Here is a 27,809-nt window from a genome sequence, read left to right on the forward strand (position 1 = left end):
TTTTATCATGCAAACTCTTTGCCCGTGCGGTCTCCGTGACCGGCGATGATGATGAATTGCCACATTTCCTTAACCCCATCCGATGTACGCACGTGCGAACATCGAATAGAAACAAAGGAAGAGTTTCCGATATTAATTTATTTCCCACAATGTGCACACACCGTTGGTCGCACATATTGATCCATGCGAAACGGCACGTGTCCAGTTTTGGTGATCAAAGTTTTGCAACAACCGAAAACACAAAAAAAATGGGAAAAAACTTTGAAAAGCACATGGCAGCTGAAATTCCTTGGCGCACCACCGCAAGACAACCTGATGTGCTGTATATTGCAATGAAATGATGTCGCTCACCATGGTGACCGATTGACCACGAAATCATTCGTCACGACCGTCTCCTCTCTTGGAGGGCCCGGTGGGACACGTCTTGCTGGTATTGGAGTACCACAGCTGGAAGAATGGATAACAGATAACCATGACCATCGGGGCAAGAATTCTATAGTTGTTATGTGTGGTCAGCATGCAGTGTTGTGCAGAGAGCAAAAGGATCAAGCAACAAAGCGGACAATCCAAACGCCAAGGACTACCACCAACGCGAGCATGGTGAAGCACAAAAAAAACTTGTGGTTTGCGTTTCAGAGCTTCGCTTCTATTATTGTTGTAGAAACCAGATGCAGGAATTCAGTCCAAACATCATCCCGCTGGGGTGGTATCCTCATCGGAACAATGCGCAATGAAGACGTTCGCCTAACCACGGGTCTAGAGGAGGAAAGGCTGAAGGTTTCCAACAGGCAAAAAAAAAACAAAGAGCAGAGCAAAGTGAGACGATATTTCCATTTTCATTCCCCACCCAGGACTGTGACCTTAGGACCAGAGTGTCGCTTATGATGATGATGCTGATGTCCTGTTTTTATTTTTGCTGCAGCATCGATACCAAATCCAATGATGAACTTGTTTTGTCCTCGTGCGGGTAGCTTTTTTTTTGTTTGTTTTTTGCTCATCATATTCAGCCGCTTCGATGAAAGTGTCTCTCAGGAGGAAGACAACACCGAAACAAAAACAATCATTTCATCAATCTCGATAACTTTTTGTAGAAGTTGAACGTTAATCGTTGCCACTAGTGATGCTGTGCAGAGTGCAGAGATATATTGGATAATTTTGCAATAAATATCAGTAATCGGGAGCTGTTGGGGCAAGTTATATTTTTTTTCTTCCTTTCATTCTTTTTTTTCGGGAAGTAACTTTGCCGGGTGTAAATCCACCGGATAAAGTGTGTACAAATAAGGCTGTTCTTTCTTTTTCTTTTTTTTTTGGAGTGGGTGCTCGCATGTTGTAGTGGCTGAAAACATGCATTAGGAAAATTGCTTGTGAACCATAGTACTGCTAACAACTTTTGTTTTTCTGACACTCAATAGAAGCGCGAAACACACGATGAAATGAATGGTAACATAAGCATAAATGGTATGGTATGGTAACATGTGAATAAAGTACAGGCAATGTTACATTACAGAAGTTTAGGTTGTCATTTAACGTAGATTACTTGTATGTAATGGTACATACACTTTACATTGCATTTTTTATATTCATGATACTAATAATCAAGAAATTTTATTTGAAAAATATTACATTAACTTCTTAATAAGTACATGTATAACGGGTAACGGGAGAACTTAAATTATCCCCTACTTTCTGTTTGAATAAAATGTTAAATTAAAGTTTAACTTAAAAATTAAATTTAAAATCATTATTAACAATCTTGAAGACTTGCATTTTTTCCATAATCAAGTTCAACGAACGGTGATGGATTTGGATTATTTATTTATAATTTAAATCCAATTTGAGATGATTTAATTGATCCAGTCTCTAAATGACACGACCGGATATCAAATCCCATCCGAGTTGTCCCCCGTACGCAGGACGTACTATTCCTGCTACGGGTAAATAAACTCAAAGAAAGCCTATTAACGGTAGGGCAAGACCACTTTTGAGATTCGAGTGCCACAAAAGTAGAAGTATATAATAAACTTTCAAAAAAGTAATACGCCAAACAATTGAACTGGTACGTATTAGTGATGGGAACTCCGGAGTAAAATTATGAATCCACTCTGACTCCGGAGTTGGAAAACCGGATTTGACTACCAATTACCTCGGTGTCAACTTCAACTTCAGAATCAAGTGTGGGTCAAACTCGCGTATTTCTCTGAAGTCATAGCCGAAGTTGAATGCGACATCGACTCCAATTTCCGGATTCCCAGTTTAACTGAAGCTTTCATGTCATTTTACTCAGATTTTGTGGTATTCTTCCATATGTTTTCCCAAAGTTTTTTAATAGATTTTTACAAGCCCTAAAATAGTTTTTTCTTTGGGAATTTTTTAAATTGACGATAGTTTTCCAGTTTGAAAGCTTCGTTGTTATCGATGATTTTATTTAAAAAGTTTTCATACTGCCGTTCATATTTCGGAATGAATCCGGAGTTGATTCTAGAATGTCCAGGAGTTGGATTATACTGACTCCGAAAAAAAAATACAACTTTACCCATCACTAGTTCGTATTGAAGAGCTTTCCACAGATTCTCAAACGATGTATACAAGTTACAAAGTGCTTTAACATATCCGACATCACATAACAACTGTAAAGTCATTCTAAAACCAGATCAATTTCAAAAGCTACTAAACGACGAGTACCTTGCAATGAAAAAAAAAAGACACCAAGGACCTTTTTCCGCGTTCCCGTGAGTGGCTAGGGATTATTTATAACCAACAATAAATCAATCATTCGATCGCGCGCTCCATTGGTCCAACAGGAACCATGGATCTGTTCCCGCTGATGTGGCTTTGTGGAAAACGATAGAGTTATCGGCTGAGCGCTTGTTCACTTGGCGAAAGGTAAAGAAATCATCCTGTACCAAAAGAAGAAAAAAACAAACGGGAAAGTAAAAACGTACTCCTTAGCGGTTGCTCACTGCCCAGGCATTGCTCGACGAAAGAAGCTGTAAACACACAAACGCATCCACATAGACTCACAAAAGCCCATAACAGCGTTGGGCAGAGATGGGAAATTTTCCTCATAAAAGTAGCAGAAGACAAAAGTTAATTTTTCCCACACCCTTCGGAACCGCACCGGGTGGCGGCGTGAGTTTTCTTAGAAACCATTTCTGCACGGAACGTAAGTAGAAAGATGTTTGTCTCTCTTTCTTGTGGTGTGTGCATTCGCTGGATAATTAATCTTCAAATGATGATGTCTCCTGCAGTCTGCCGAAGGAGGCAGAATCGAAGACAACACGATCATGGGCCGAAACGTGGATGTGGTGCGACAGCCGCCCATTCTCGGGCGGCCAATTCCATCAACAAACACATCGTGTGCGGCTGCGGCACTGACAAGACGAGTGATAAATTGTTGTCGAGCAAAAGTTTATCTTCCCGCAACCGTTTTCTGCAGCGCTACAGAGTAATCAAGGGGGATGTTGGGGATGTTGTTTCACGAGAAACTCTCTGTGCTTTGCTTTTCTTTCGCTAAATGAGGGAAGAAAATCGTCAATCACAATGACTGGGGAACAATCCATTTGTGAACAAGGCTTTTCTTCAAAGTTAAGGCAAAAAGTAATAAAATAAAAACAAAAAACCATTGCAAACACACGTGGCTACTTAAAGATGGAAGGTTAAACCTAACTGAAGACGAAAAGTGTAGACATTGTAGCACCACCAAATTGATATCTTAAGAGAAAAAAAAGAATCAAAGATAAAAGAAGAAACAACTAGACGAAAATGAAGATTTCATTACGGAAGAAAATCGTAACATATATCCTCAGTTGATAAAGGAGGTTTGCTAGACAGTACATAGTATCGACAGAGAAAATTTAATGCGATAATAATAAAAACAGTTAAAATGAATTCTCATCTCTCAATTAGTTTCTCAATTATGTTTTGTCAAATAACGCATATTTAAGCGATTGTTATGACACGATTTTGCATTGGGGCTTTTTCTTTTCTTTTTGAAATAAAATTTGTTGGAAAAGCTCTTCGGAAAATAAAAATTCATTTTACCGTATCAAAGTAAATTCCTACAATAAACTGCACCAGTATGTGTTTTACTGGATGTCATATTTCACTTCAACAATCTGGTATAATAAACTTTGACAGAATTCTATAGAAATGGAACAATTGTCGATATATCCCTTTCAGCGAATAAATTCCCACTTCAGCCGGACAAAACTGAGCGACATTTCGACGTCCCTAGTTTGATTTAGAACGAAGACAAATTGAATAACGGCAAAATATGCTTTACTAAACTACATCACGATGAATATTATCATGCTCATCATCAACATCATCTTCAACCGTCTTCGACACCGTTGCTATTGTGTGGCATCGGTTTGTTGTCATCGCGCCATCATCTCGGTGCAACTCGTAGCGGAGATTTCTGGGAATACAAGACGTCCATCTTTGTCGGCATCGCGCGAAACCGGTGAAGAAAGGTTAATTTTCCAGAACAATCTTCCGATCGCGTACTTCACTGAGTTGTGAAGTCCATCAACATTGTAGCAATGGGAGAGAAGGGGTGGATGGACGACACGCTTTAAATGTTTCATTTTTCCACCCGTTGAACCGTACTTCTGGTGATATCTGTTCGTTCTTTGTTTAAATTTTTTTCAAGAAAAAAAAGACAAAAAGAACGAAAATTCAATAATTCCTACTCTCACTGCGTTGTTCAGGTGGGTTCTGGAGCCATCCCCCTCACTCCCTTGCTAACATGCTGAACAAATTTTCCGATGCGAAAATGCATCCGGATTCGCTTCACAATGAACGATACGGTGCAAAAGCTGCAGCAATGGCAAACAGTCATTTCGGATGAACTTGAAAACTTTTCCAATTTGAGTGGAGGTAAATTTTACAAATTCTAGAAACTCTGCTAAATTTTGCGAACACAGACAGCGGGAGGGTAAAAGACAATATTTGCGCGAGAAATTTTATCATGTTTTTTCAATTCAATTAAATCCAATCGACTTCGATATTTCCTATTAAAACAAAAGAACAATAAAAACTTTCCTAGCAAAGTGTTGTTCTTCGAAACGAATCGAAAACATTCTGAAAATGGTTGCTTCATATTGAATTTTATCAATTCATAAGCATTTCCTATAGTTTAAAATTGAAAACCGTTTTAAAATGTAGTAATTTGAATTTTTTTTAAATTCCTTCTTTTAAATCCTTTTTTAAATTCTAAAGTCACCTAATGAGGACAAACAGCACGAGGTTTTCGGCACTAATAACCGATCGTATCGATGCGACATCAGTCGTCACCAAACTGGGCAAAACGTATCCAGAACACTCCGTCCGTTTCAGCCACCAAACCGAAATTGGTCCGAAAAATGTTTCTTGAATGGATGTTGGTGGTGCACAAGAACGAAGAAATCCCTAATCAGGATTGAAAAATCGCCAAGACACAGCTGTGCGGTACGTACGGAAGCTGCTACACATTGCATTGGGCAGCAACATGGTACAAGAGCTACTGTTTTTTGTTTCATTCCCCATTGCATCTCAACCAAAATGCTATGCCACCAAACGACAGCTTGGGAATGTCCCATACTGAAGGATGTCATCGTATTTCGGGTCCATTTTGTTCACCAGCATTACCAGCTTACCGGATGGAGACCACTTGAGTAATTGGGGCACATTTGTGTGCGACATTTCAGCTAATGTTGCTGAAAAAGTGAGTCACATTTACAACTTTAGGCGCGGGATTAAGGAAACTGCCGAAACGAAACGGATCAATCTTGGACAAGGTTGAGAGCGATGATCTCTAAGCGTTTTTTGCCCATGAAAAATGGCCATCGGGACGAGATAGGTAGAGAAAAGCCTCGGAGGACAGGATGAAGTATTGTTTTTTTTCTTTGACAATATTGCGTGTAGTCAAAATTTTCAGGAGCACCCAACTAAAAGTCAAATATGTCAAAGTTTAACCGCAGGCCCTCAAGCTGTACGGTTATGTTTCTGTAATGATTTGTCTTGGGTTTTGCTTTTGACATAGTATCAATAAAGGTTTCTGATTGAATTAAAGCTTTTTTCGAACTCACTTTAAATTTGCATAAAAAAGAAATGACAAGGAAAATAATCAATAAAAAATAAACATTAGAATAAATGTAATTATATCGAAAAGTACATGTTCAAATAAATATCCCAGAAAGATTTCAGTAAGCCTAACATTATTACTAGTAATCGGGGGCGGCGTGGTGGTGTATGTGGTAAATGGCAGGACCGGGGATCAAATCCCATCCGGAGCGTCTCTCCGTAGCAAGGACTGACTATCCTGCTACGTGGTAAAATAAATCTCGATACAGCCTGGGCGTTTTTAAGAAGCTATTGACACGACTCACTGTCCGTAGGTAATGCGCATAAAAACAATCCACATGTAAAATATACGCTTGTAAACAAACTAACGTAACGTTCAAGTTAGCTCGAACTGGTTGTCAACTAGTGTTGCTGAATCCATGGATCAGCTGAATGATCTCATGGGCTGACAGACCGCACACTAGGTGGTCCTGAGTGCGTAAATTAGATGCGGGAAAAGGGTCATCGTTTGACCTTCGGCGATCGACTAATGAAACAGAACCAAACAGGACAAAATCAGGTTTATCGAGAAAATGCGTGCCGAACAAGCGTAATGACAGACATAGCCAGATGCAAACGAGAAACGGTTCAAGCAGGGCCAATTATTGAACACCTCCGCGACCACACGCGTCAATAAAAATTGTTAGCAAAGGAAAAAATAGTAAGTAATAGTAAAGTAAATATATATGTCCCTCCTAGAATGATCCGTAACTGCAAACCACTTAGAACTGACCTTAGAAGACATGCATATAGCGAGAATGACCCTATGACAGCAAAGGCTCTTAGATTTAATTTGCGTTACGCGTTTTTTGACTGGCATTAACCTATTAATTTCAACTAAACTCATTCGTGTTCGTGGCGTCACTTTTTACATTTGCGTTACATTTATGTTTAGTAAATAAGGTTTTATTTTTAAGAAAGTGATAAGGTCATATCTGGCCAATCTTTTATATGTTAACAATAAATAATAAACAAAAGGAAGTGCGGAAATTCCTGCAAAAAATCGATTGAGAAAAGTTTCCCTTTTCTCAACAGAAACTAAAAAAAAATCACTTGAGTCTTTTATTACTTGGCATCATCGGTTTTGCAGTTAATATGTCAATTTAACTTTAGAACTGTCATTTCCGAGTAGCACGGATGATGGGACAGCCGGATTTAAATGTACCCGTATAATCGGCGCTCCTCTGTATGTTCAATTTTCGTATTTATAATAAAAATTCAAAACCATCTAACAAGAAAAAAAAACCTAGAAAATTACATTTTCTATTTTATAAATAATGCTATAAATTTATACTACGTCATATACCTATCATCAAGTAATAATTTAAAGCATACATTTTGTTTTCCAAGTAGTTTCCATACGACCTTCAAACGCATCTCATTGAAACATAATCGAAGGATATATGCAATTTAAATTAAAGCTACTCCTTTAGGCGACCGCAACACTGTCAGTTGCATGCAGCTGTATAGCACAAGAAACAAATTAATAAACCACGCAAAATAACGTTCGTTACAACCATAGGTAAAAGGCACATGCCATGTTCAGCGCATGCATGGGGAAACGCACAATCCCCACAACATACCGTGTCTCTGCCAGTAGACAACCGAACGTTGTAATCGTGGCCATACGTTCTGGCTAAAGCTTTTCGCCGCTACCGTAAAACCACAAGCGCGTCGAAAGCTTTTAATTATATCCGCCCTTTAAACTGTGTAAACTTTGTCTATGTAATATGCAACGCATTTCGTGATAACAGGGATGATACTCGAAGCAGCATGAACGTCACTATACTATCTTTAGCAGCAAGGGTTATAAAATTGAATTTTGCGACCAAATCGCCGAAGGAAATCACTTTAGGCTGAATAGTGGTTAAAGGTGAAGACGTCTACTGCTTCTGCTCTATTATACCACTGAAAAGTATAGGATCAAATTGAACTAAAATTGGATTTTCATACCGTGGGAAAAAGGTAGACAACAGTATTAGGATTCTAGTGTATGCAATCTAATCCATTGGAAATCTTACGAAAAAGGAAAAGGGAGAAGTTGGTGCTAAACGAATTATACAGAAAGCTTTTATGAACAAACACTTCCATTAATACACTTTATTCCTCTTTGACGCCTTTGGTTTATTTTTATGCGATCCACCGTTGAAGTGGAAGAACATAAAAAATAGTTAAAATCTAAAAACAAATTACAAAAGAAAAATGAGTGGATTTTGTTACATTTCATTTTGTACCACGTAATTCATGGTCAGTTCAAATAAGGGGCGCCATGATAGATGATGTCATAATATGAATGCGGCAATATTGTTTTTTGTAACGTATGTACTTTAACGAAATAAAGAATCGTTTCAAAATGAACCCCTACCAACGTCATCCAAGCGATTGATTTTTGCATAACAAATTGAATATTTCATAAAAAAAAGCAGAAAAACCAAAGCACAGCTTATATTGCATCCTCCCGGACTTTACGCTTACGTTCGAGGGGGGTTGACGTAACACCGTAACACATCCTGATGCATCAAGCCAATCGGAAAAAGGGGGTGCACACAAAATGGAAAACTATACTATCGCTATTAATCGACCTCGAACCGTCGCATCGTAGGCTAAAATTAGAAGCAGATATGTCGCGCAAAGTTCGCTCAACTTTCGATCGAACGCGATTCCATTCACTGGTTTTTGTCACAGCCATACTTTTCTTCCTGCTTCCTGCCCGTTCAGCAGGGGAGGAGGTACAATCTTTGTCGTTTTTCGTATTCGTTGACTTCTTTGAAGGTTTGCAGTTTATAATTTCACCCTGTACTGTTTCGCACTCCATCCGGAGAGGTTAGTAAACCACCGAAAAGGTTGTTTTTAATCGCATTTCAACAGAAAGGATGCATTTTGTAGTAACTTTATTCACTGAAACTAATTTAACTCAGTCTTGTACCGTTACGTTTATGGACTAAATTAAGACCGAAAAAAAACACTCACACACAACCGCTAACTAAATAAATGTCCAAAGCGATCCATTTTTCTTCTCTCCCTTCTTTTTTGCTACCTTAGTGATAAACTTTTTGTGATAGCATAGCCTGACTAAGGGTAGTATGCAAGTACTACAATTACTTCCAGCTTTACAAAACGGATCTACCTCTTCTATCGTAAACTCGTTAAATACACCAACCCGGAGAGGTTTCTATTTCCATTCGTACGATCCTTTCACATCTCCATCTGCTGACCGTGAACCAGAAGCAGAATAAATAAAACAATAATTTATACCGACACAAACGGACGCCCTCCCCACCCCGTTTATGTTGGCTGGGGCGAAGAGTTTTACCGCTTGGTTCAACTCGGTTGCGCACCTGAGAGAAGCCATAATTTAGGCTGACAGACTGTTCCAGGACATCGTGAAGGGCATCAACGTTGAGGCAATTAAGCGAGTGCGAGTAAGTTTAACTGATGGTTTCTCAACAGTCCGTTACGATACCGGTGTAAAGGCCATCTTTCTGCGGTAGACATAAAGTTGGGCTTTCCTGCTTTCCTCCTCATTGTTACGTTTTGCCGTCTTTGCCCTCTTTTTGCCTGTTCTACCTACCCATTCTGTTTGGACCATTAGTGCCGGAAGGAGTACCGGGACATCTTCAGCTGGAGATGATTAAATTAAATGTGACATACAACCAAGAAGATTCCTATTGAGAAGATTCATTTGATGTACTTCGGTACCATACACGATTGCTGATGCATGAGAAAGCACAGGTGGAGTGTCATTTACTCCGGATGGGGATTATGATACAAGTCGAAAGCTCCACCACACAACACAAGAGCGACAAGGAAGATACCAGAAAGTTGTTGCTAATTAAATTTTCTTAAAACCCTGCGGTTGGTAATTGTTCACATTGTAATTGAATTGCTGCACAAGTTTAAAATTTCCACAAGCTGGGTACAAGCTATCGGAGTGTTTGGTGGGATTATAGTATCGAAAAAATGGCATCTGCCGCTTGGAACAATATTTATGTTAAAGGAATATTAAAAATTCATTCGTAATTTTTAAGTAGATGAAAAATATTTGGGGGAGGAAATTTTAATAAATCATTACCAATTATTGATGGGATAGTTTAAAAGTGAGAATAAATCAAGAAAATTCGATAGAACGTTGTACTAAAGAAAAAGGATATTTAATTTTTTTTATTTAGATAAAACGGCCTGCCATTTAATAAAATGTATTATAAACATTATCAAAATAAAAGAAATAAATAATGAAGAATTTATATAGTATACTAAAATAATTTTTGAATCAACTGATACCTACAATTGCGAAGTAATTTATTGCTTTAAACATTTTTTACAGGTGCTGTTCAAGGTTCTCCTCATGCAAAACTAATAAATTGTTACTTAAATACCTCTCAAATAATAAATTTAGTTTTAATATCAGTAATTTACAAAAAAATACTGAAATTGAGTAAAGTTGGCCAGCACAGTGCTCCGTATCATAAGTTTACATAAGCTTCCTTTAAATGTTGTATAAATCTCCAGAGTTTCTGCCAGTTCACAACATTGTACACCCTTATCGATGGAATATCGTATCCCAACGAATTTCCACTGACCACAACACGGAGTCCCAATTTTGTGAAAACAAATGGGAAACTTTTTGGGCAAAGTCTTACGGTTTAGCCATAACAGCTTTCCGAGTGGCTATCAACGAGAAAATGAATCATTCGATAGCTATATCCTGTGTCCACTTTTTCTATTCTAACTTCAAAACCGCTAATTAATGGTTAATTATTTCTCATCAAACGTACCTAAACCTAACTAACTAAAAAAATGGCTAAAGCCCTTTCACGTCGCATCTCGAGCTTTGAATAATTTTATTTTCTGAAATGCTTCTATATCATCCCACTTTTGTTGGACAGAACTTGGATGGAAACAACATACTTTAAGCTGTGTTGCTCGAACTTTGAATACCCTCGTCAAATGGTATTGTTGCGTTAGGCGGGCTGTTGTCAAAACCGATAATTTATCAACAGACATCTTATCATTCGACAAAAGACACTTTAAAGCAACTTCTTGTTGAAGGTTGGTTGGGAGTTACCCCAAGGATAGCAAAATTGAATTTTATCCTTTTATCACAAAACATTTCTTCACCTGAACTATTATCGATGCCAAGCGAAATTATATGAAACATGATAAAGTTTGGGAACGATTTTTCAGAAATATTGTACCACATGCTGATGCACCGTGGTGGCACAAAATTCGGCAATGCAGTCGGTACATAGGGGCGACCGCAAGAAACCCTTCTTCCGAACCCATTTCCAGTGAATCAGCTTCCGGACCGCATCGTACTTCCTGTGCCCGATAATGCAAACTATCGTTGCCGGCGGCGGCATACAGCCGATACGTCGGTCGTTGAAACTCGTTGACACACGGAAATAGAATTCATACCACTATCTGGCAGGCTCTCAAACAAGCTAGCTTTGCAAGCCTTTCTTAGACCGGATGTCCTCGAAAAAGCACATACGGACGAACAGTGTGTCGCAGTCAAAAGTGCACATTGGTACGTATTCATGTGAATGTTTCTATGTCTCTTTGCAGGTGCCCGACCGATTCCACATGCCTGAACGAGTAAAAGGAACGTAAAAAAAAAACAAATTCCATTTGACGGAACACACCATTCGAATAATGTGTCACCGCGCACGTGTATCCGTTGTCGAAATTTCATTCGAAACAAAGGATCCATTTCCGTGGCAGGATTCCGTGTGAAAGTCAAAGTTAGTTCAGATCACCGGATGACATGCCTTATGCATACATACGTATACGCGTTTGATAGTGCATTCGTATATATTTTTTTAGAACTTTTGAATGATGTATTTTTCAGTTTTGTTAATATAATATACATTAGTTAATTGTTAATGTTTGTATTGAAATTTGTATTTGCAATAGAATAACTTACAAGATATTGTACATAAAGTCATTAACTCTTATGAGAGTTCAAAACCCGAATTTGTATGAAAAACAGGTAAAGTAATTCATGTTTAAAATTAAAAAATTAAAAAGACTAAGCTAACAACTTTGATTGTATTACTCTTATGAGTAAACAAATTGAATTTACTTGCTTTATAACCAATTACCACAGAAGAATCATTCGAACGAAATGTTACGAAAAAAAACAATGAAAGAAAAAAGAGTACACAACAGAGAATTGATACCTTTGTGCGTTATTTATGATTAGCTTTTCATCGAGTTTTGAACAAGCTTTTGCTAGGTGTAGCCCCGACCTTTTGGTGAATCAACCGTGTAACGTACAATGTACACCAAATGCCGAGCGAATATTTTACTTTACGCGTTTGAGCCTTTAGCAAAGAAAAGGGGGTAGAAATTCTAACCTATTCACAGCCAGAAAATCGGTTCGTTTTAGGTTGCACAGTTTTACTTTGGCGAAAAATTCAAATAAAACACCAGAAGGTTTTAGAGCTTGCTCACTGTATTCTGAGCTCATAATACATAAAAACGTACATTCAATAGCAAGAATGAGGAAAAAAACAAACAACCCCAATGGCAACATTGCACGTTCGCTGTTGTTTGGCACAGGTTCGGGCGCTTGGTCGCCCGTGGCCATATTTTACTGGACCTTCAGGAAGGAAGAATTTGACGATCTAGACACAGTTATGTGCAACATAACATCGCATCGAAAGGATAGCAGTGGAATTGGGAAGCAGAAACGATCTGGAAGCAGAAGATAACAATCCAGCCAACGGGCTTTACCTAGTTTTCGTGCAAGCGTCCAATTGGTACCGAGCAAACGGACAGCGTCATTCGGTCTCCAAAGTTTGTGGATATCTGAAAGAAAACGATATCGGGGATCAAAAATGCAAATACCTTCAGTGTCGGTGGCACATACACTTATATGACAGATATGTACACCCAACTGCTGCACAGCAAAAGGAAAATACATTGTTTGTCAGTGGTGTTTTAAAGTACAAATTAAACATCGAGATCGGAAAGAATGATCGACAGATAATGTTTTAACACAAACGTACAGCGGAATAAATAATGATTTTATGAACAATTTGGGTGCTGGAATGAATGACAGAATTTGAAAATATAAAATAAATGACATTTGATGGTATTGTATTGTTTTAATTGTAATACATAGCATGCATTTAAAAAAATATATATGTATTTGTTACGATCATCTAACATTGAATAAAACAATCAGTCCGTTTGACATTTACTTGTTAAGTTGAGAAATTTGTCAACAGAAAGAGAAAAAAATTAATTTACCCTAGAGATTGAAAACAAATTTGAAGTTACTTCCCGCCAACAAAGTAAAGCTCTTGAAAACTATAAACCATGTGCAAAATTAAAAAAAGATAGCTTACTCTTATCTTCAAGCTGCCGAGGTTGCCAAAAAAAAAAGAAGCAAAATTGTCCTAGATTTATGATTTGCTTCCTTCGAGGAAAATGGGGATGGAGTTTACATTGGCACGAGGAAGTAGATTAAACGGAGCTTAAAAATGAACAAGACTGTGTGGAAGCCAAACTTTGTACACAACTACGTGCTTGATACGCCATGTTTTATTCAATTATTTATGTGAGCTTTGCTTTAATTCATTTATGATAAACTGATAAGATTTATGATTTGGCAGTAGTATAACAAAATTAGTAAATATTTGATCAACCATTAGGTTGTCAAAATGCCGTTTAAATTAATGACCATAAAGAATGAAATGTCTATTATGAGGTCTATATTTAAATGAACGACATACACATTATTATGATAGTTTTTAAATGCAAATAAAAATATATCTTAAGAACAGAGCATTAACTCTGCTAATCTGCCCGTATCGAAAAAATAATGATTTGTAAGACGATGTGGTGCTTCAATAGGTTTAAAATTTGCTTAGGCTTCCAACAGAATTGATATTCTTTCTAGTGCTATGACTCACATGCCAACCACACTAGTACATGTGACTAAATCCAATTGAGTGTTCAACTACACTGATAATACCCGGAGTGTTGCTTCTTTCTGAGTCTTTGTCAAATTATTATTCTAATCCTTTTGAAGTAAAGCCATCGTGCAGTGCAGTAGCATTGCAATTATACATTCAAAATGATAACAACCCCATCAGAGCCCGACAACGCGAGAGAGGGAGCAAATGACAACCGCACCGATGGTTTCAACATACTGCGAGATACCGAACACAACGAACAACATGTCAATTGATTGCGTACAATATTATCCCCACCACCCTGTGAGTATACATATATAAGTTGACGCAAGATCCTGTACGAATCAACGCACTGAGGCACTAACGCGATGGGCTCAAGTCTCGTGGAGCAAAAAAGGGAAAAGAAAGGAGGCAAGAGCAAAACAAACAAACACAGTTCATTTCTAATGGATGCACTGAAAAGGGTGCATCACCTTAATGAGAGTATACTAACCGACCACACACACACACTCACACATATGTATACCGACTGATGACTTATTCGCACGTGTAAGGTTTTTCTTTATCAGACAGATTATTTATTGAGTGACAGATTGGTCGGCACATTGACAAAGATGTTTCACACGCAACCCCAGCGGTCAATGAATGAATGATAATAAAGCAGACGATTGCGGCTGTAGCCACCGTCGACCGTACTGTAATTGAAACGCGAATGTGTCGGTCAAAACCAATACAATTTTAAAAACAGAGAACATATTTTAACATTGGATCTCGTCCAGCTTCCTATTTTCTGTCGCACGAAAAACGATGTCTGATGTACTCTCCGTCTCCGGTGAAATGGCGTCCACGGTCACATGGCGCTCGTTCAACGGAATACTAATCAATATCAACGTTGCCGTTTCCTTCAGCCCTCCTCCCCTTCCATCGCGGCACATTGGCTGGCTCTTTTCCTCACGATGGTTAGGTCCGTTGACCATCCACGAGAATGGTGTTGCGGTACGCGAGTTTAGTTTAATTAGAGCTTATTTGTTGCGTTCGGTGTTCGTGACCAGCTGGTGCCGCTTCGATACTGGCAGAAGGTGTGCAAAACAGGCCAATGCCGCCATGGTAACGGAACAAAACTGATGATGCACCCTGATGGTGACGCCTCGCTGGTACCTATTCTAAGGACGATTGAGTTTAGTTGCAACGATTCTTGCAAACTGGTTGAAGGTTCCGGTACTAATCTAACCTTGAACTGGAAGATGGCTAGGTTTAAAACTGTGACGATAAACGGCAGAGCACATATTAGTTAACCTTATTTTAGCAAAAGAAACGCAATGTTTGTATAATATGAGGAAGGTGTGTGGAAAAGTATAGCCATTGGGTCATAGTGTCATGAATACTGAACATTACTACAGCTCTTTATTGAACCTAGTAGATGACTGATGGGCACTAAAGGTCCATATTAAACAACTACAGGTAGTTTCCGAGATACACGGCACTTTTATTGGTGGATTCGAGGATACGCGAATTTTAAAATGTGACCGCTTAGTGATTTTATGAAAAAAGTCAAGTAAATATGTTAAGAATTGGTTGATAATGTTTTCCAATTCAATCAAATAATGTTATAAATAATTTTTGTTTGTTTTCCTTTAAAAAAAATAAACTCAAAACATTCCGCTTTTGCATTACGAGCAAGGATAGAAAATTGATTCTATAACTGTCAATTTGAAACGAAATTGCGCCGATTCCAGATTGCGAGATTCCACATACGTGGAAATTCGAGTTAAGGGGATTTTTGGGCACTACCACGGTCCACTTTAATAGTGTAATTAGATAACTACCTGTATTAATACTAAAACTAAACCATAATACTTAAAGTGTTTCATAAAGAAGTTTGTATTTCTAAAACAAATGTGTGTCATGAAAGTATAAGTAATCACAAATCATCAACGCCGATTAAAAATCATATTAGTAATATTAAATCATGTTAGCAATTTTAATAAATTTAAAAAAAAACAATGAAAAATAAAAGAAACAAACGAAAAGAAGACAGAAACAAACAAACGAAAAAAAAAACGAACAAAGGAAACAAAGTAGTAAATAAAAAACACTTTATCTACAGTCAAAATTGATACTATGTGCAATTTAATAATTGTCACAAATTTCATCATTGCCCAATTGTATTACACATGGTTTTACAAACAATAAATTACTTTATTTTTTCTGCGTCGAAAAACATTTTAGTGAGCTCTGATTATTTCAACAGGAAACCCACGTTAAGGGTGAATCTAATGTTTTTTTTCGTACCAGTCATCCTCTTTTCAGTGACAAAACAACAAAATATTTTTTAAAAAAATAACATTTCCTACTCGTTCATTCACTTCCTTCTCGACGACGAATCGGCGAAGCAAAGAGTCGTATTCCTCGGTAAATTAGCTTCCCGCCGTTTATGGATACGGTACACATGCAACAAAATTCACCCTGGTTCACCCCATTTCTGGTTGAGTCTTGGTACATAAAATCAATGATCGCACGTCAGTTGCAACCGGCCGGCAATTTCTCCCTTACTATCTCGCGCTAAACGATGCGCATCGAAGTCTACCATCCGAACGTTCTATCGATCATTTTTAACTTCATCGTTCAACTGCAGAGCTACCGAGCTTATGCGAACATGGATCAGTTTCTTGATGCTCAGGGTGGATACACTGTAGCACTGTTAGGGCTGTAGTACCGAGAGGGCTAACAACGGGTGCACACCATTTGTTTCACAATTTCGTGAGGCATCCCACTTCAGAGCACTCAGCTTCTGCCATCATCATCAACTCAACTCGACAAACTTCAAACCGTGAGGAAACTCTAATTGATTCTAGAGCTCGCTTAGTCCCCTATTGAGAGTTTGTGGTAGGTTTGAACAGTGCAAAAGAAAAAAAACCCCCGAAACAGGGGGTTTCGACTTCGTTGCGTCGAAAAAGCACCATTGCAAAGTTACGTTTTTTGAGTGAATAAAGGAACTTATTTTTAATACAACATAAGCTTTAAAATATATTGTGAAAGAATAAGAATGATTTGCTTACAAATATGTAGCGTCATGGAGCCTTTATGTCATAACAAAGGTCTAAACAAAAGCCACACTGTCTGGGTAACATTCTTACACATCTATTGGCGAAACCCTACACTAACACCGTTTCATAGTTGAATAATGTTTTAAAATCGTTTAGTATGTTCATCGCATTGCCAATTGCCGATTCCAATAGAAACATCTTTCTTTTATGAGTGTTTTACGGTTTGCGAGATACCGTTTCGGTAAGCAGTGTACAGCAGAGGAAGTACGATAATAATAGGAATTTAAAATTTCAAACGTATAAAACAAAACGGCACGTCTAGGCGCATCGACACAGCACACACCGTGTGGGTTGCCGTACACATAAATACAAAGAAAGAAAAAGAAAAAAAGGAAAAAAAACAATCGCATAAAATTGAGCAAAATTATAAATAAACATCACGGTGCTGCAATAAGACAACAAACGACCGAACGGCCGAGCCCGGGAGAGCACCTCCGGCAGGACATTGGCCACCACGGCAGCAACTTTACACCCGCCTACAAAACGAACCCGCGGTTGAACAAATTGGAGGATGATGATGATGATGATTTCGCCACGTTTGCAAGGCGTAAGACAGCGGACCAAAGCATAAGACACCGATGTTCGGTGATCGGTTTTTTTTGTTGCGATTTCCGATTTTGTTCTGTGCAAGGCACGGTGATGTTAAGGATGTATCGATGGGAGAAACGGTATACACAGACATTCTTCGCCTCGGACTCATTTCGCTTCAAGCTCACGCTCCTTCCCAAATCCCCAAAAAATACAGAACCGCAAACCAATGCGACACACAACGTGGTGCGTGGTGCGATATGCTTTCCGAAGACGTAAAAAGTAAACAAAACAACAAAACGCCGGCTCGGGAAACGCGAGAGAGACGATTTGTCCGGCTGTTTTTCGTACACGCCTGCACACGGATGAATTTCCTCGTTCGCCGACCACTTCATTGCCCACAACCAGCCAGAAGTGGCCACTTACTTCTTCTTCTACTTCTTCGTCAATGTACAATTTATCGGCGTGTATGTATATTTTTCATTTCGGGTTTTGTTACTTTCTCTGCTCATTTAAAAACACTCTCGCTCACTTGATGCACTTAAGTGCATAACGATGGAGGGGTGGGACGGAACGAAGATACTGCAGCACTTGTTTCGCTTTCATCTCCTGCACTAACACAAATGCACTTGACGTACGCGTAGCTTACTCACTGGGCCAATCCCGGTACCGCGTGCATAACTTAATAAACTATTCATTTTGCGCTGCATTTTTCTTCTTGCCTTCGAACAATATTATTTATCACTTTCGGTGCAATGCATAACTGCAGTACAGCATACAGGAGAGGTGCTGCATACTATCGGCACCCTCAATGCTAAAACCATCACTCTTGTTGGCTTAGCTTAGACTCACACAAAACAAAACAGAACAAAACGAAAAAAAAACACATTTGCTCACATTCAAAAAGTCACCGGATGATTCAGGGCAACGCACAAATTCACATGAAGTGTGAATCAAAAATAGAACCACACATTTTATCCATCGGTATACGAATACGCGAAATATACTATCGCTAGGGGGAAAAACTGTTTCTATGCTGTCCGTCGAGCTCGTCACGATCCGATGCCACTTTCGCGAATCAAAGCACGTCCGATGCGTCCGGCAGTTCGAACTCGACGGCCGTGTGGAATTCTGTCGGAACCTGTCGGAATATCGTCGGCAAGTAACAGCGATCAACCGTGGTGCCCATAGTGCAACCCTCCACAATAGAAGAGAGTGGGAGAGAGAGAGAGAGAGAAATAACCGAAGTCGTGCATCATTCACTACCCCCCAAAAACTGGGGCTTTCTTGTACCCGCCCTTACTCAAACATTGTCCCGAGCACATATAAGGTGTCTCTCGTGTTTTATTCGTGTCTTTCCGAGTGTACTCTCCTAGGAGCGGCCATGCTTGCCACTGAGAGATGAAACATTGCGTGCGAAATTCAATTCGATCTTGTGCGGAGTAACAATGAAAGACTGTTTACTTAACTAAATGTAGTTAAACGTAAATAACATTCATTAGCTTGATTGTTTTTGATATAGATAAAAATGTTTTAACAAAAATTATTTTTTTATGCGATATTGCTAGTATTACCCAATCATTTGAAATAATAATAAGTCATGTTTCAAATAAAATTAAACTTTAATTTTGCTTGGAAAAAAGTAGAAACAATTTATTAATTTAAACTGTAAAGTTTATTAAACAATGAAAATGTTTTTTTTAATACTTTACAAAAAATCGTTACAAATATGACTATATTTCAAAACAAAAGAATGCCAGTTATTGTCACCTACTGCTTATTATAAAAAGCTTTAATAAATGATATTATCATAAAATTCATGAACTAGAATAAGTTAAAGAAACAAATATTTTCAATACGTACACAACAATTGTCATATTTGAATTAGTAAAGTATTCAATTTAATAATTTAATGATTTGTTTAAAGCATTTCATTTGTCTAATTGTTTCATACCAAACAAACAAATTACTTGACTGCTTATATTATATATTTTTTTAATGAAAATAGACTCATACACTACATTTTAATGAGCATCCCATGATAGTACCAGGCGACTCCATCAAACCTGAAGTACGTTTTTGGAAGTTTGATTGTACATAAATTGCTATATAACAAGTCGTTGCTTTGATAAAATTATTCCAAATAAAAAAAAATGGTACGAAAATGATTGTAACATACAACATTAAGCTAATTAAACAAGTTTTACAATCAATTATATTAAATTAATATTATTGTGGTAAGTATTTAAAAAAAAACTGTGCATACGTTGAGAATTATTAAAATGTACATTCATATATTTATGTGTTAATATATAATGCTTTAGCACACAATAGATAAGCAAAAACATAATAATAAAGCCTGGTTAAGCATAATGGCAGACCAAACAAAATGGTTTTATATTCATGCTTGTGCAGATTACTCACTGTTACAGCCTATAACTATGTAATTCTTTCATCGAACTCACCTGTAAATAAACGAAATAGAGAGAAAACATTAGAATAGTCGTAACAGAACCTAGAAAATGAGTTGAAGTAAAGCAATGCGTTAAACTGCCCTCGGAACGATGGTAGTTCAGTCAACCGAACCAAACAATGAACCGCAGAATCAGCATAAACTTAGCATAAGGAAGCGACCGCTACGATGAACGTAACGGCAAAATGAAACCATTCGAGTGTTATGGTTTTCGAATCATACACATAAATCGCGTACTGCGCATTGCAAACGTATGACGATTTGTCCATTTTCTCAGAGACCCCATTTGGAAACCGACACCAATGCCAAGGCCCGAATAACGTCTTTAGTCGCACTTTTGCGTTACAGTTACAGCGATTTACCACATCGTGTGATACGGAAAGCCGCTGAAGTTGCATCATCCGAAAGCAAAAGGAAAAGGTCAGTTATTGCTGCCGCTAGCGACTTTTGCTGTACAGTGTGAAACTGATAATTGCGCGTTTGTTGGTACGATTGTAAAATAACCCTTTAAAAAGAGAACATTTGGTAAGCTAATTCTTGTGAGAACTATTCTGACCGACTTAGTAGTTGTTTCCTTGGGTGAAGCGTAGGAGCAGTCACCCCGAAAATAGTCACAACATTATGAACTATCTGGCTTTATCTGGTATATAACCGGCAATACACTGCAGATTTGTGGCGATCAAGGGATCGAAACCTTGAAAGCTAATTAGCTAATATTAGCTAATACTTGCCACGAAGAGCCAGTCCTGTTGATATTGACTGATGTTGGAGTTGAACTCCAAGATGTAAGACCACGGAAACGTCTTATTAGCAAACAGTCTGGAGTCATATACACATCATACGTTTGCATTATTTATTTATTTAATAATATATAAATGATTTCGGCGTCTAACCTTTCCCGTACATTAAATTATAGATTTTTTTGACATTTTTTACCATCAAGAAATCAATTAGGACAAATGAAAAATTTTATATTATTTGGTTAAAATGTACGCTGCACATTTTTAAGTAAACAAATCAGATGTGGGAAGCAAACTTAATAGATTTGGATTGCGCAATAGATCAAGTATATTAATAATTAAAAATATTTTTAATTTTGTCAATCTACAACTAACGTAAGCTAGTTATTATATACATATTGTGTAACGTTCAAGAGTAATGCAACGAGTGCAATTGAACATATTGACACATTTTCTTCCTAATACTGATAGTAAATAATGATGCTATAAACATCTTCAAAGCTTTTGTTATATATTATACTTTGTGAATTCCAAAGGTGCCGTGTATGTTAACAGTAGTAAGCATTCCCTCTTCTCTTCTATTTGAATCTGCTATCACACCTTGGCAGAACTGGTTGACTTTAGTATCAAAACTAAGCGTGTGGCTTATTTTAAGCTGGACAACGATCTTATCACACTCGTGAGGTATGTTTTTGAGTAGTTCTTGGAAAACTTGCAATCCTATAAAGTTTATCAGCAAACAAATCACTCGATGCACCAGTGCATGGTGGGACTTTGATGCAGTTTTTCATATATAAATGCAACATCGAAAGAGCGTTACTGCAGTTCCTTTGCAATTGTAACACTATGCAGATGAGATTCATCATGAAATCGTTGAAAGTTGTTGTGATTCTGGTGTTTGTAGGAAGCAACGTACAAGCGGATACGTTTTTTGCAAACTCTTTTGATGGTAAGTAAAATAGAGCGAATATTACATCAAAAACAAAATAACTCAAATGTCCTTTGTGTTCGGCGTCTTGTGTTAGCCGTGAGAGGATGTAAACAATTCGAAAATATGGTGGGTTACAATGAATCCCACACATACTTCCCGATAGCTAATCTGCAAAATGTTGGTGTTACAAAAAATTCTAAATACTTTCGGGTGGCGTTCGTTGGAGCAAACGGTGCTCACACACGGTTTGGTGAAACGTTGTACCCTTACGAGAAGGACGTGATAGAGATCGGTAAGTGTGGGAATACTTAGATACGGAATAGTTTTCATTCACCAATTCTTCTCCCAGTGATCGGTGGTTTGGGTAACACGTGGAGCGCCGGCAGACGGCAGTTTCGAGCGGCATCGAATCAACATAAAAACACTTTGCTCGGTCAAGCGCAAACACCAAATATTATTTCGCGAAACCGTCCAACCGTGGTGGTGCTGGAAGTGTTCAAAAATGGAATGGTGCACGTCACCATGGACGGACAGATGCAACCGTTCCTAGCGTTCACCGACAGTAAGCAGATTCCGGTAAACTATATGACCTTTACCCGGTACGGTAGTGATGTGATCGCGTTCTACGATTGTCCGCTGTTGGAAGTTAACAGATTTTATAAATCGTTACCCATGAATCAAACTGTCGTTTAATAATGGTAAACGAATAATGGTCGAACGCCACTAAAGGCACATAAACTACAGTGATGTAAATCAAGATGTTATCAGCATTAAACAACTGATTTCAATGATTCATGTTTAGCATTATATTCAACAATTCTTCTTGGCACAGTAGATAAACATACTTTAGAGCAGCATGCAAACGATCGTCGTTCATTGCTGATGAATTCGTATTTTAGAAAGAAATAAAAATCTTGTAAGAGTATTCGCTTTCTATCAAAGCTAACGTTCCTTTTCTTAATGTACACAATTTTTCTTAAATTGCTTCAGACGTTAGATCTAAAATGATTAACTATGGTGTACAGATAATTGAATATGTAGCATTTGATTGTCATAGCTACTTACCGGCTTTTCGTCGTGAACGCCACAAGACGGGCGGTACTGTATCACCCGGGGTGGCCAGTGTGACTATCTTGTTGAAGATTCCTGCAAGAAAAAAAAGATACGAAAGAAAAAGTTAAGAATTACAAGGTGTTAAACGCATGTGTGTGACATAGAAAATAAAAGCATTCATTTTTCCGCCTGAATGTTGAATAAGTAAAGATATTCTTACACGCATGATTAATAGACGACTAATATGGATTTTACCGTCCACACTGTTCGGTATGATACGTCCAATTGGAAAACCAGCGGAATTTGTCACGATAAACGGACGGACTGTAAGCGAATCATCCGGTCATTCATCACTCACGCGTACACGATCGCACTCATGCGAGCACAAACCTGTTCCGTACGGTGACAATATAGTGGTTCACATTCCCCAGAAGCGTGATTGATCGTGCGAGGCGCCGGACGTCACATTGGAAGTCGATTAATCGCATAGCGCCACCGTCGTAGCTAATTGACAAGTTAGCCTACCCCACTTGTTTACCGTGGAGAGTTCCAGTCCATTTTCTCATTCGATTCGCTTACCGGTTTTGGTTTCCCGCGCAAAGATTCCATGCCGCTGCTGTGACAAGCGACGGCCCACACAGATAGAGGGAGGACTTAGCTTGTCAACGGTCTCATCCATATTGGTGCAGAGTGTCACCCATTGCACCCCTTTTAGAGATGATAATTTTTTTTTATTTTTGTCTTACTGCTATGGAGGTTAGCAAAAATTGCCCCACTAGGATGCGCCCATGGAAGATGTCGTGTAGAGACAGTACACCTAAGCCCCCGGACGATGTATAATACACTGCAAATCAGTATTCAAATTTAGACAACAACTTGAACACGGGATCGTACCGTGACTGCGGTTGAGGTTTAATTGAGAGACAAGTTCGAGTGCTTTTATTTATGAGCTCGATTTACTTTTCAAACTTTTAACACAACACTTTTATCTCAGAATTTGGTAACTTAATGCACTTTAAATCTCTAATATTTCTTAGAATTAATAAAAAAATAAATTATACTTGACGTATATAAATGACATTAAAATGATACAAGTGATCATCGATCGTGCTGAGTGTCAATCTAAAATCTAACGTCTTGAATATAAAACCGCATACACCACGAACTGGTGGAAAACAACTGATCACACCTGTAGAAGGTGCTTCAGCTTTTGCTAACAAGAATGGGTCGAAAACCAGATATCGTTTTTATCACACACACAAAAAAATGTTTACACTCGTTCGAAAGGAATTGGTTCATTAGTGAAACATTCAAAATCCATGTATCATAGCATTGGCCCTGAATAAAAACAACCATACTTTAAGTCAAAGGTACATTTGTTCTTCGAAGGCAAGAAAGGCATAATCAATGTGGAAGGAATGAAACAAAATCAACTAGGTCAAGGGATGGTATCCACAGTTAGGAAACAACTAAGCCCCTCTTCGATGCCGTACGCTTTCACTGATCGAAATAAGCGCTGACGGCAATGTAGTTCCAATTGTTAACGATGACCTTCAACATGTTTATGATCGATTTCTGCGAGCCTTTAGGCAATTGCCGATGACAATATTAAATAGTCTAAGTTACACATTTTTTAATGTTTTACACGTTTTCCAATCCTAGTTTTATTGACAAAAGGTAACTATGTCGAAAGAGAAACACTGGCAGCAATGACCTAAAATTCTTGTTCCCACATAGCATAATGGAATTATGAAAATTTGTATAATGCTTTGATAAGACATTTCATTTCCTAGAAAACGCTTGATCAGGTGATGAAATATCAATGTCAAGAAGGCGAAGGAAGCTTTATTTATTTATTCGCCAGTTATACAACTCACTCGTAGGCAACATTGCATGAACATAGTAATTCATAACGCGATATGAATATTAAGAGGAAGATTTAAAATTGTGAAAGCTTCGCGAATCAAATATGCCAATGGGTTCTATCAATTTTTATGCGTCCGTGTTTTTAATTTAACCGGTCTACAAAACGACCCGGGAAAACCCAAGCGATCGCGCAAAGGAATTTTGATATAAGGCAAGCTGATTTTTTTAAAAATATTTTCGATAAACGGTTAACGGCTTCATAACGTCTATCAATGGTGAAGCTTGTAAAAAAGTTTCTGAAGCGGGTTCGAACCGAATAATGATATGTGCATATAATTCACGCGGTGTCACAAATGATTTGAATACGGAAAAACATTTATAATCAAATAAATTATCATGTTGAAATATTTTTTTATACTAGTTTATAGCGACGGTTTATGGCGACAGGAGCAAGGTATGGCGACCGGCGCAAGGAGCAACATGCTTGAAAATGAGAATTTTTCTACAAATGTTGATGCTGAAATTTATCTTATTTTGTTAAGGATTCTTCATTGATTTTGTTTTCTTAAATCTGTAAAACTGACAAAAAAGCAGTACTGACATTGGTCTCTTAGTCGACAGGGTCAATACCACATCCCATCTTTACCATTATTCCATCGGAAGGTCTGATTATCTGGCAGTCTGAGAAAGAGCAGATATGACCTAGTAGATCAATACGCCATTAAAAAAATAAAGAATGGAAGGCTAATTGTACAGAATCTTATATGTATTTATTTTATTTTATTTTAAGAAAGTGTTAAGATTATTTTAATTTTATGCTGTAAAGTGGTATTATGAATTGAATTTATTTATGCTTTAAATTCATGGCGACGCTAAGCAAATCAAAAATTATAAAAAGGATTAAATTAATTGTAGTAAAAATTTCTTCTTAACTGCCTGTAGAGACAACGTCGGTTGAACATAGTTGAATCCTCGAGTAAAATCCCAAGAGCAGACGGGATTAATTGTGCTATTTGTGCAATAAATCAAACTTAGTGCAACATTACATAAATTACTATAGTGTAACAATTAGAAATATGTATTTAGTTTGAAAGAAGCTGAAATATGCTTTAAAGCCCGACTGTTCCTTCTTGTGATTGCAAAAGAAAGTGATCGTCACTGGAATTGTTGAAACGATGAAATAACAGTAACAAATGATAAAATAAACGATTTAAAATACAAATTTAGTGTGTAAACGTCCTTGTGCGACCACCTAAGTCGTTCGGCTAAACCGGGTGGCGTTTGGCAAGCAGGGAGGTCTCACCGTGAACGCAAAACCCGCCAATGATCAAGATACGATTTGAAATTCCTTTCATGAACAATGATAACCAACAGTATACCATTCCGATCGTCGATCGTCGATCATCGAATGGCGTCCCCAAGTAGAAATGACGATCGTCCAATTGAAATTGTTGGACCATTCCAGCGGCGTGGAATCTTCGCAACGGGAGTTCGCGATACGATCGCACACAGATATACAAGCACGCGTAGCGTTCGCGAATGTCTTATGAGCGAAAGAAAATAAAGCAAAGCACTCTACACACTACCACTCAACACGAAAGGCACAATAACCCATCGGTCCAAACCGATCAGCAATAAAGCGGATCGATTGAAAAGCGAAGTGACCTGAATAACAAAACGGTTCGCGTTAACCGCGACACCCAAAGGCGACAACGGCAATGACGACGAAATGGCTGCAATATAAAACCGATCAGGTCCACCCGGTCAAAGATTCTATTACGTTTTTTTTGTCACTCCTCCCACTGGGAACGATCTGCCGTCCAAGCGGACTCTTTTGGACAAATTAATGCCAATCGATCGTCCGTTTCAAAACGCCTGTCCGATGGTATTGCGACTGCAAAACCGTGATGTCAATACACGATCGAAGGACGAAATGGTGGTGTAGTTTAATAAGTGTGTCCAGATAAAACAATTGATGCTCCTCAATTGATCGGGCGTCTTACTACATCAACGATTGTACTTAAGCTTTTCGAGTTGTACGATCAGGAAACCGTAGTTTCGATTGAATTACATAATCAGCTAAGCAACGTCGTAGCGCAACGACGGAGATGGGCATGAGGAATTACAAAAGTAGCTAAAATAAATAATTAAACATTAGATGAGTTACAACGACACCACAGCAAACTTACATGTCAGACGCCAATACTAGTGTTGGGGAAAAAAATTAGATAACCGGAAGCCCAAACAGACCGAACCACGGAACGGGATGATCACAAAAAGAAAGATTAAAAAGATACACAACACGCTGAACGTCGCACTTTGCGTCACTGCTGTTCGTACGATGGTCAAAAATAAGGGATGTGCTAAGAAAACATAAACCGATACTTTCGTTGCAAGACTGTCTTGAGAAAGACTGCTTTGCGTTTTTCTTGGCTTTGTGTTTTGCGATCCTAAAATGAAATTTTCACTTTCTTCATTCGCTGCACCGTGAATCACTGGGGAATGTAATCGAACGTTTGTTCGGCGATCGTTATCTTCATGATCTTCAACAAACGTTACGGGTGGTGGTACAGTTGTCGAATGGAAGGGTTGGTTTGTTGTTCTGCTTTGTGTTCAGGGTGGGGATCAGCACGATACTGCTTCCGATCGGTAAGGAGTGGAAATTCTTTTCCTGCACCAGAAAACACTCTCGCCACGGTTTGAGTACCAGAGGCATGCATGCACGCACGCACGAACGCACCCGTGAACACAATTCCACTAGCCTACTTTGCTACGGCAAGAGGAAGATTATTTGTTTACAACTCGACATCTCCCTCGCGAAGGAATGATTTCGGTTTTATACACGATGTATATTCTTAGCTGTTTCCACACATTTCACAAATCTAACGCACGACTGGTTCAAACCGAACCCTTTTCACACCACCTTCCGTATTTTTCACGATCGGTCAACACAACGCAGACTCTTCCGGACTGTCATTTTTTTTTTCGTTCGTTCAAACTTTTTTCTTTCCTATTGTGCAGTGTTGTGTAAAGTTTATCTTATTGGTGCGATCAACACGAATCAAAACATAATAATACACGCACACA

At 38.3% G+C, this 27,809-nt stretch overlaps 2 protein-coding genes across 5 annotated transcripts in view; one reads left to right on the plus strand and one right to left on the minus strand.

Annotated features, from left to right (window-relative positions):
* LOC125762283 (dual 3',5'-cyclic-AMP and -GMP phosphodiesterase 11) overlaps positions 1–19,243 on the minus strand; it is a 43,531-nt gene extending 24,288 nt beyond the window's left edge. For 2 of the 4 annotated variants that reach the window (XM_049424190.1, XM_049424189.1), the window contains exon 1: positions 12,838–15,495. In XM_049424190.1, the coding sequence (XP_049280147.1) occupies positions 12,838–13,027 (190 nt within the window). In that variant the 5' untranslated portion in view covers positions 13,028–15,495. Of the gene's footprint in view, positions 1–12,837; positions 15,496–18,556 lie in introns of those variants that run through there. The other 2 variants (XM_049424192.1, XM_049424193.1) reach the window with 2 other exon arrangements.
* Positions 19,244–21,309: 2,066 nt separating this feature from the next.
* Positions 21,310–22,660, plus strand: LOC125762321 (uncharacterized). The gene is made up of 3 exons (XM_049424273.1): positions 21,310–21,821; positions 21,898–22,095; positions 22,153–22,660. Exons 1-3 carry the CDS (start codon positions 21,650–21,652, stop codon positions 22,494–22,496), a joined length of 714 nt encoding a protein of 237 aa, XP_049280230.1. The 5' UTR covers positions 21,310–21,649; the 3' UTR covers positions 22,497–22,660.
* The last annotated feature ends 5,149 nt before the right edge of the window (positions 22,661–27,809 follow it).

The sequence above is a fragment of the Anopheles funestus genome, chromosome 2RL (genome assembly GCF_943734845.2).
Source record: "Anopheles funestus chromosome 2RL, idAnoFuneDA-416_04, whole genome shotgun sequence".
NCBI lineage: Eukaryota > Metazoa > Arthropoda > Insecta > Diptera > Culicidae > Anopheles > Anopheles funestus.

Coding starts and splice junctions, on each gene's coding strand:
- LOC125762321 (XM_049424273.1), top strand. CDS start 21,650: ATGCAGTTTTTCATATATAAATGCAACATCGAAAGAGCGTTACTGCAG. Junction 21,822..21,897: donor TTTTGCAAACTCTTTTGATG/GTAAGTAAAATA, acceptor GTCTTGTGTTAG/CCGTGAGAGGATGTAAACAA. Junction 22,096..22,152: donor GAAGGACGTGATAGAGATCG/GTAAGTGTGGGA, acceptor TTCTTCTCCCAG/TGATCGGTGGTTTGGGTAAC.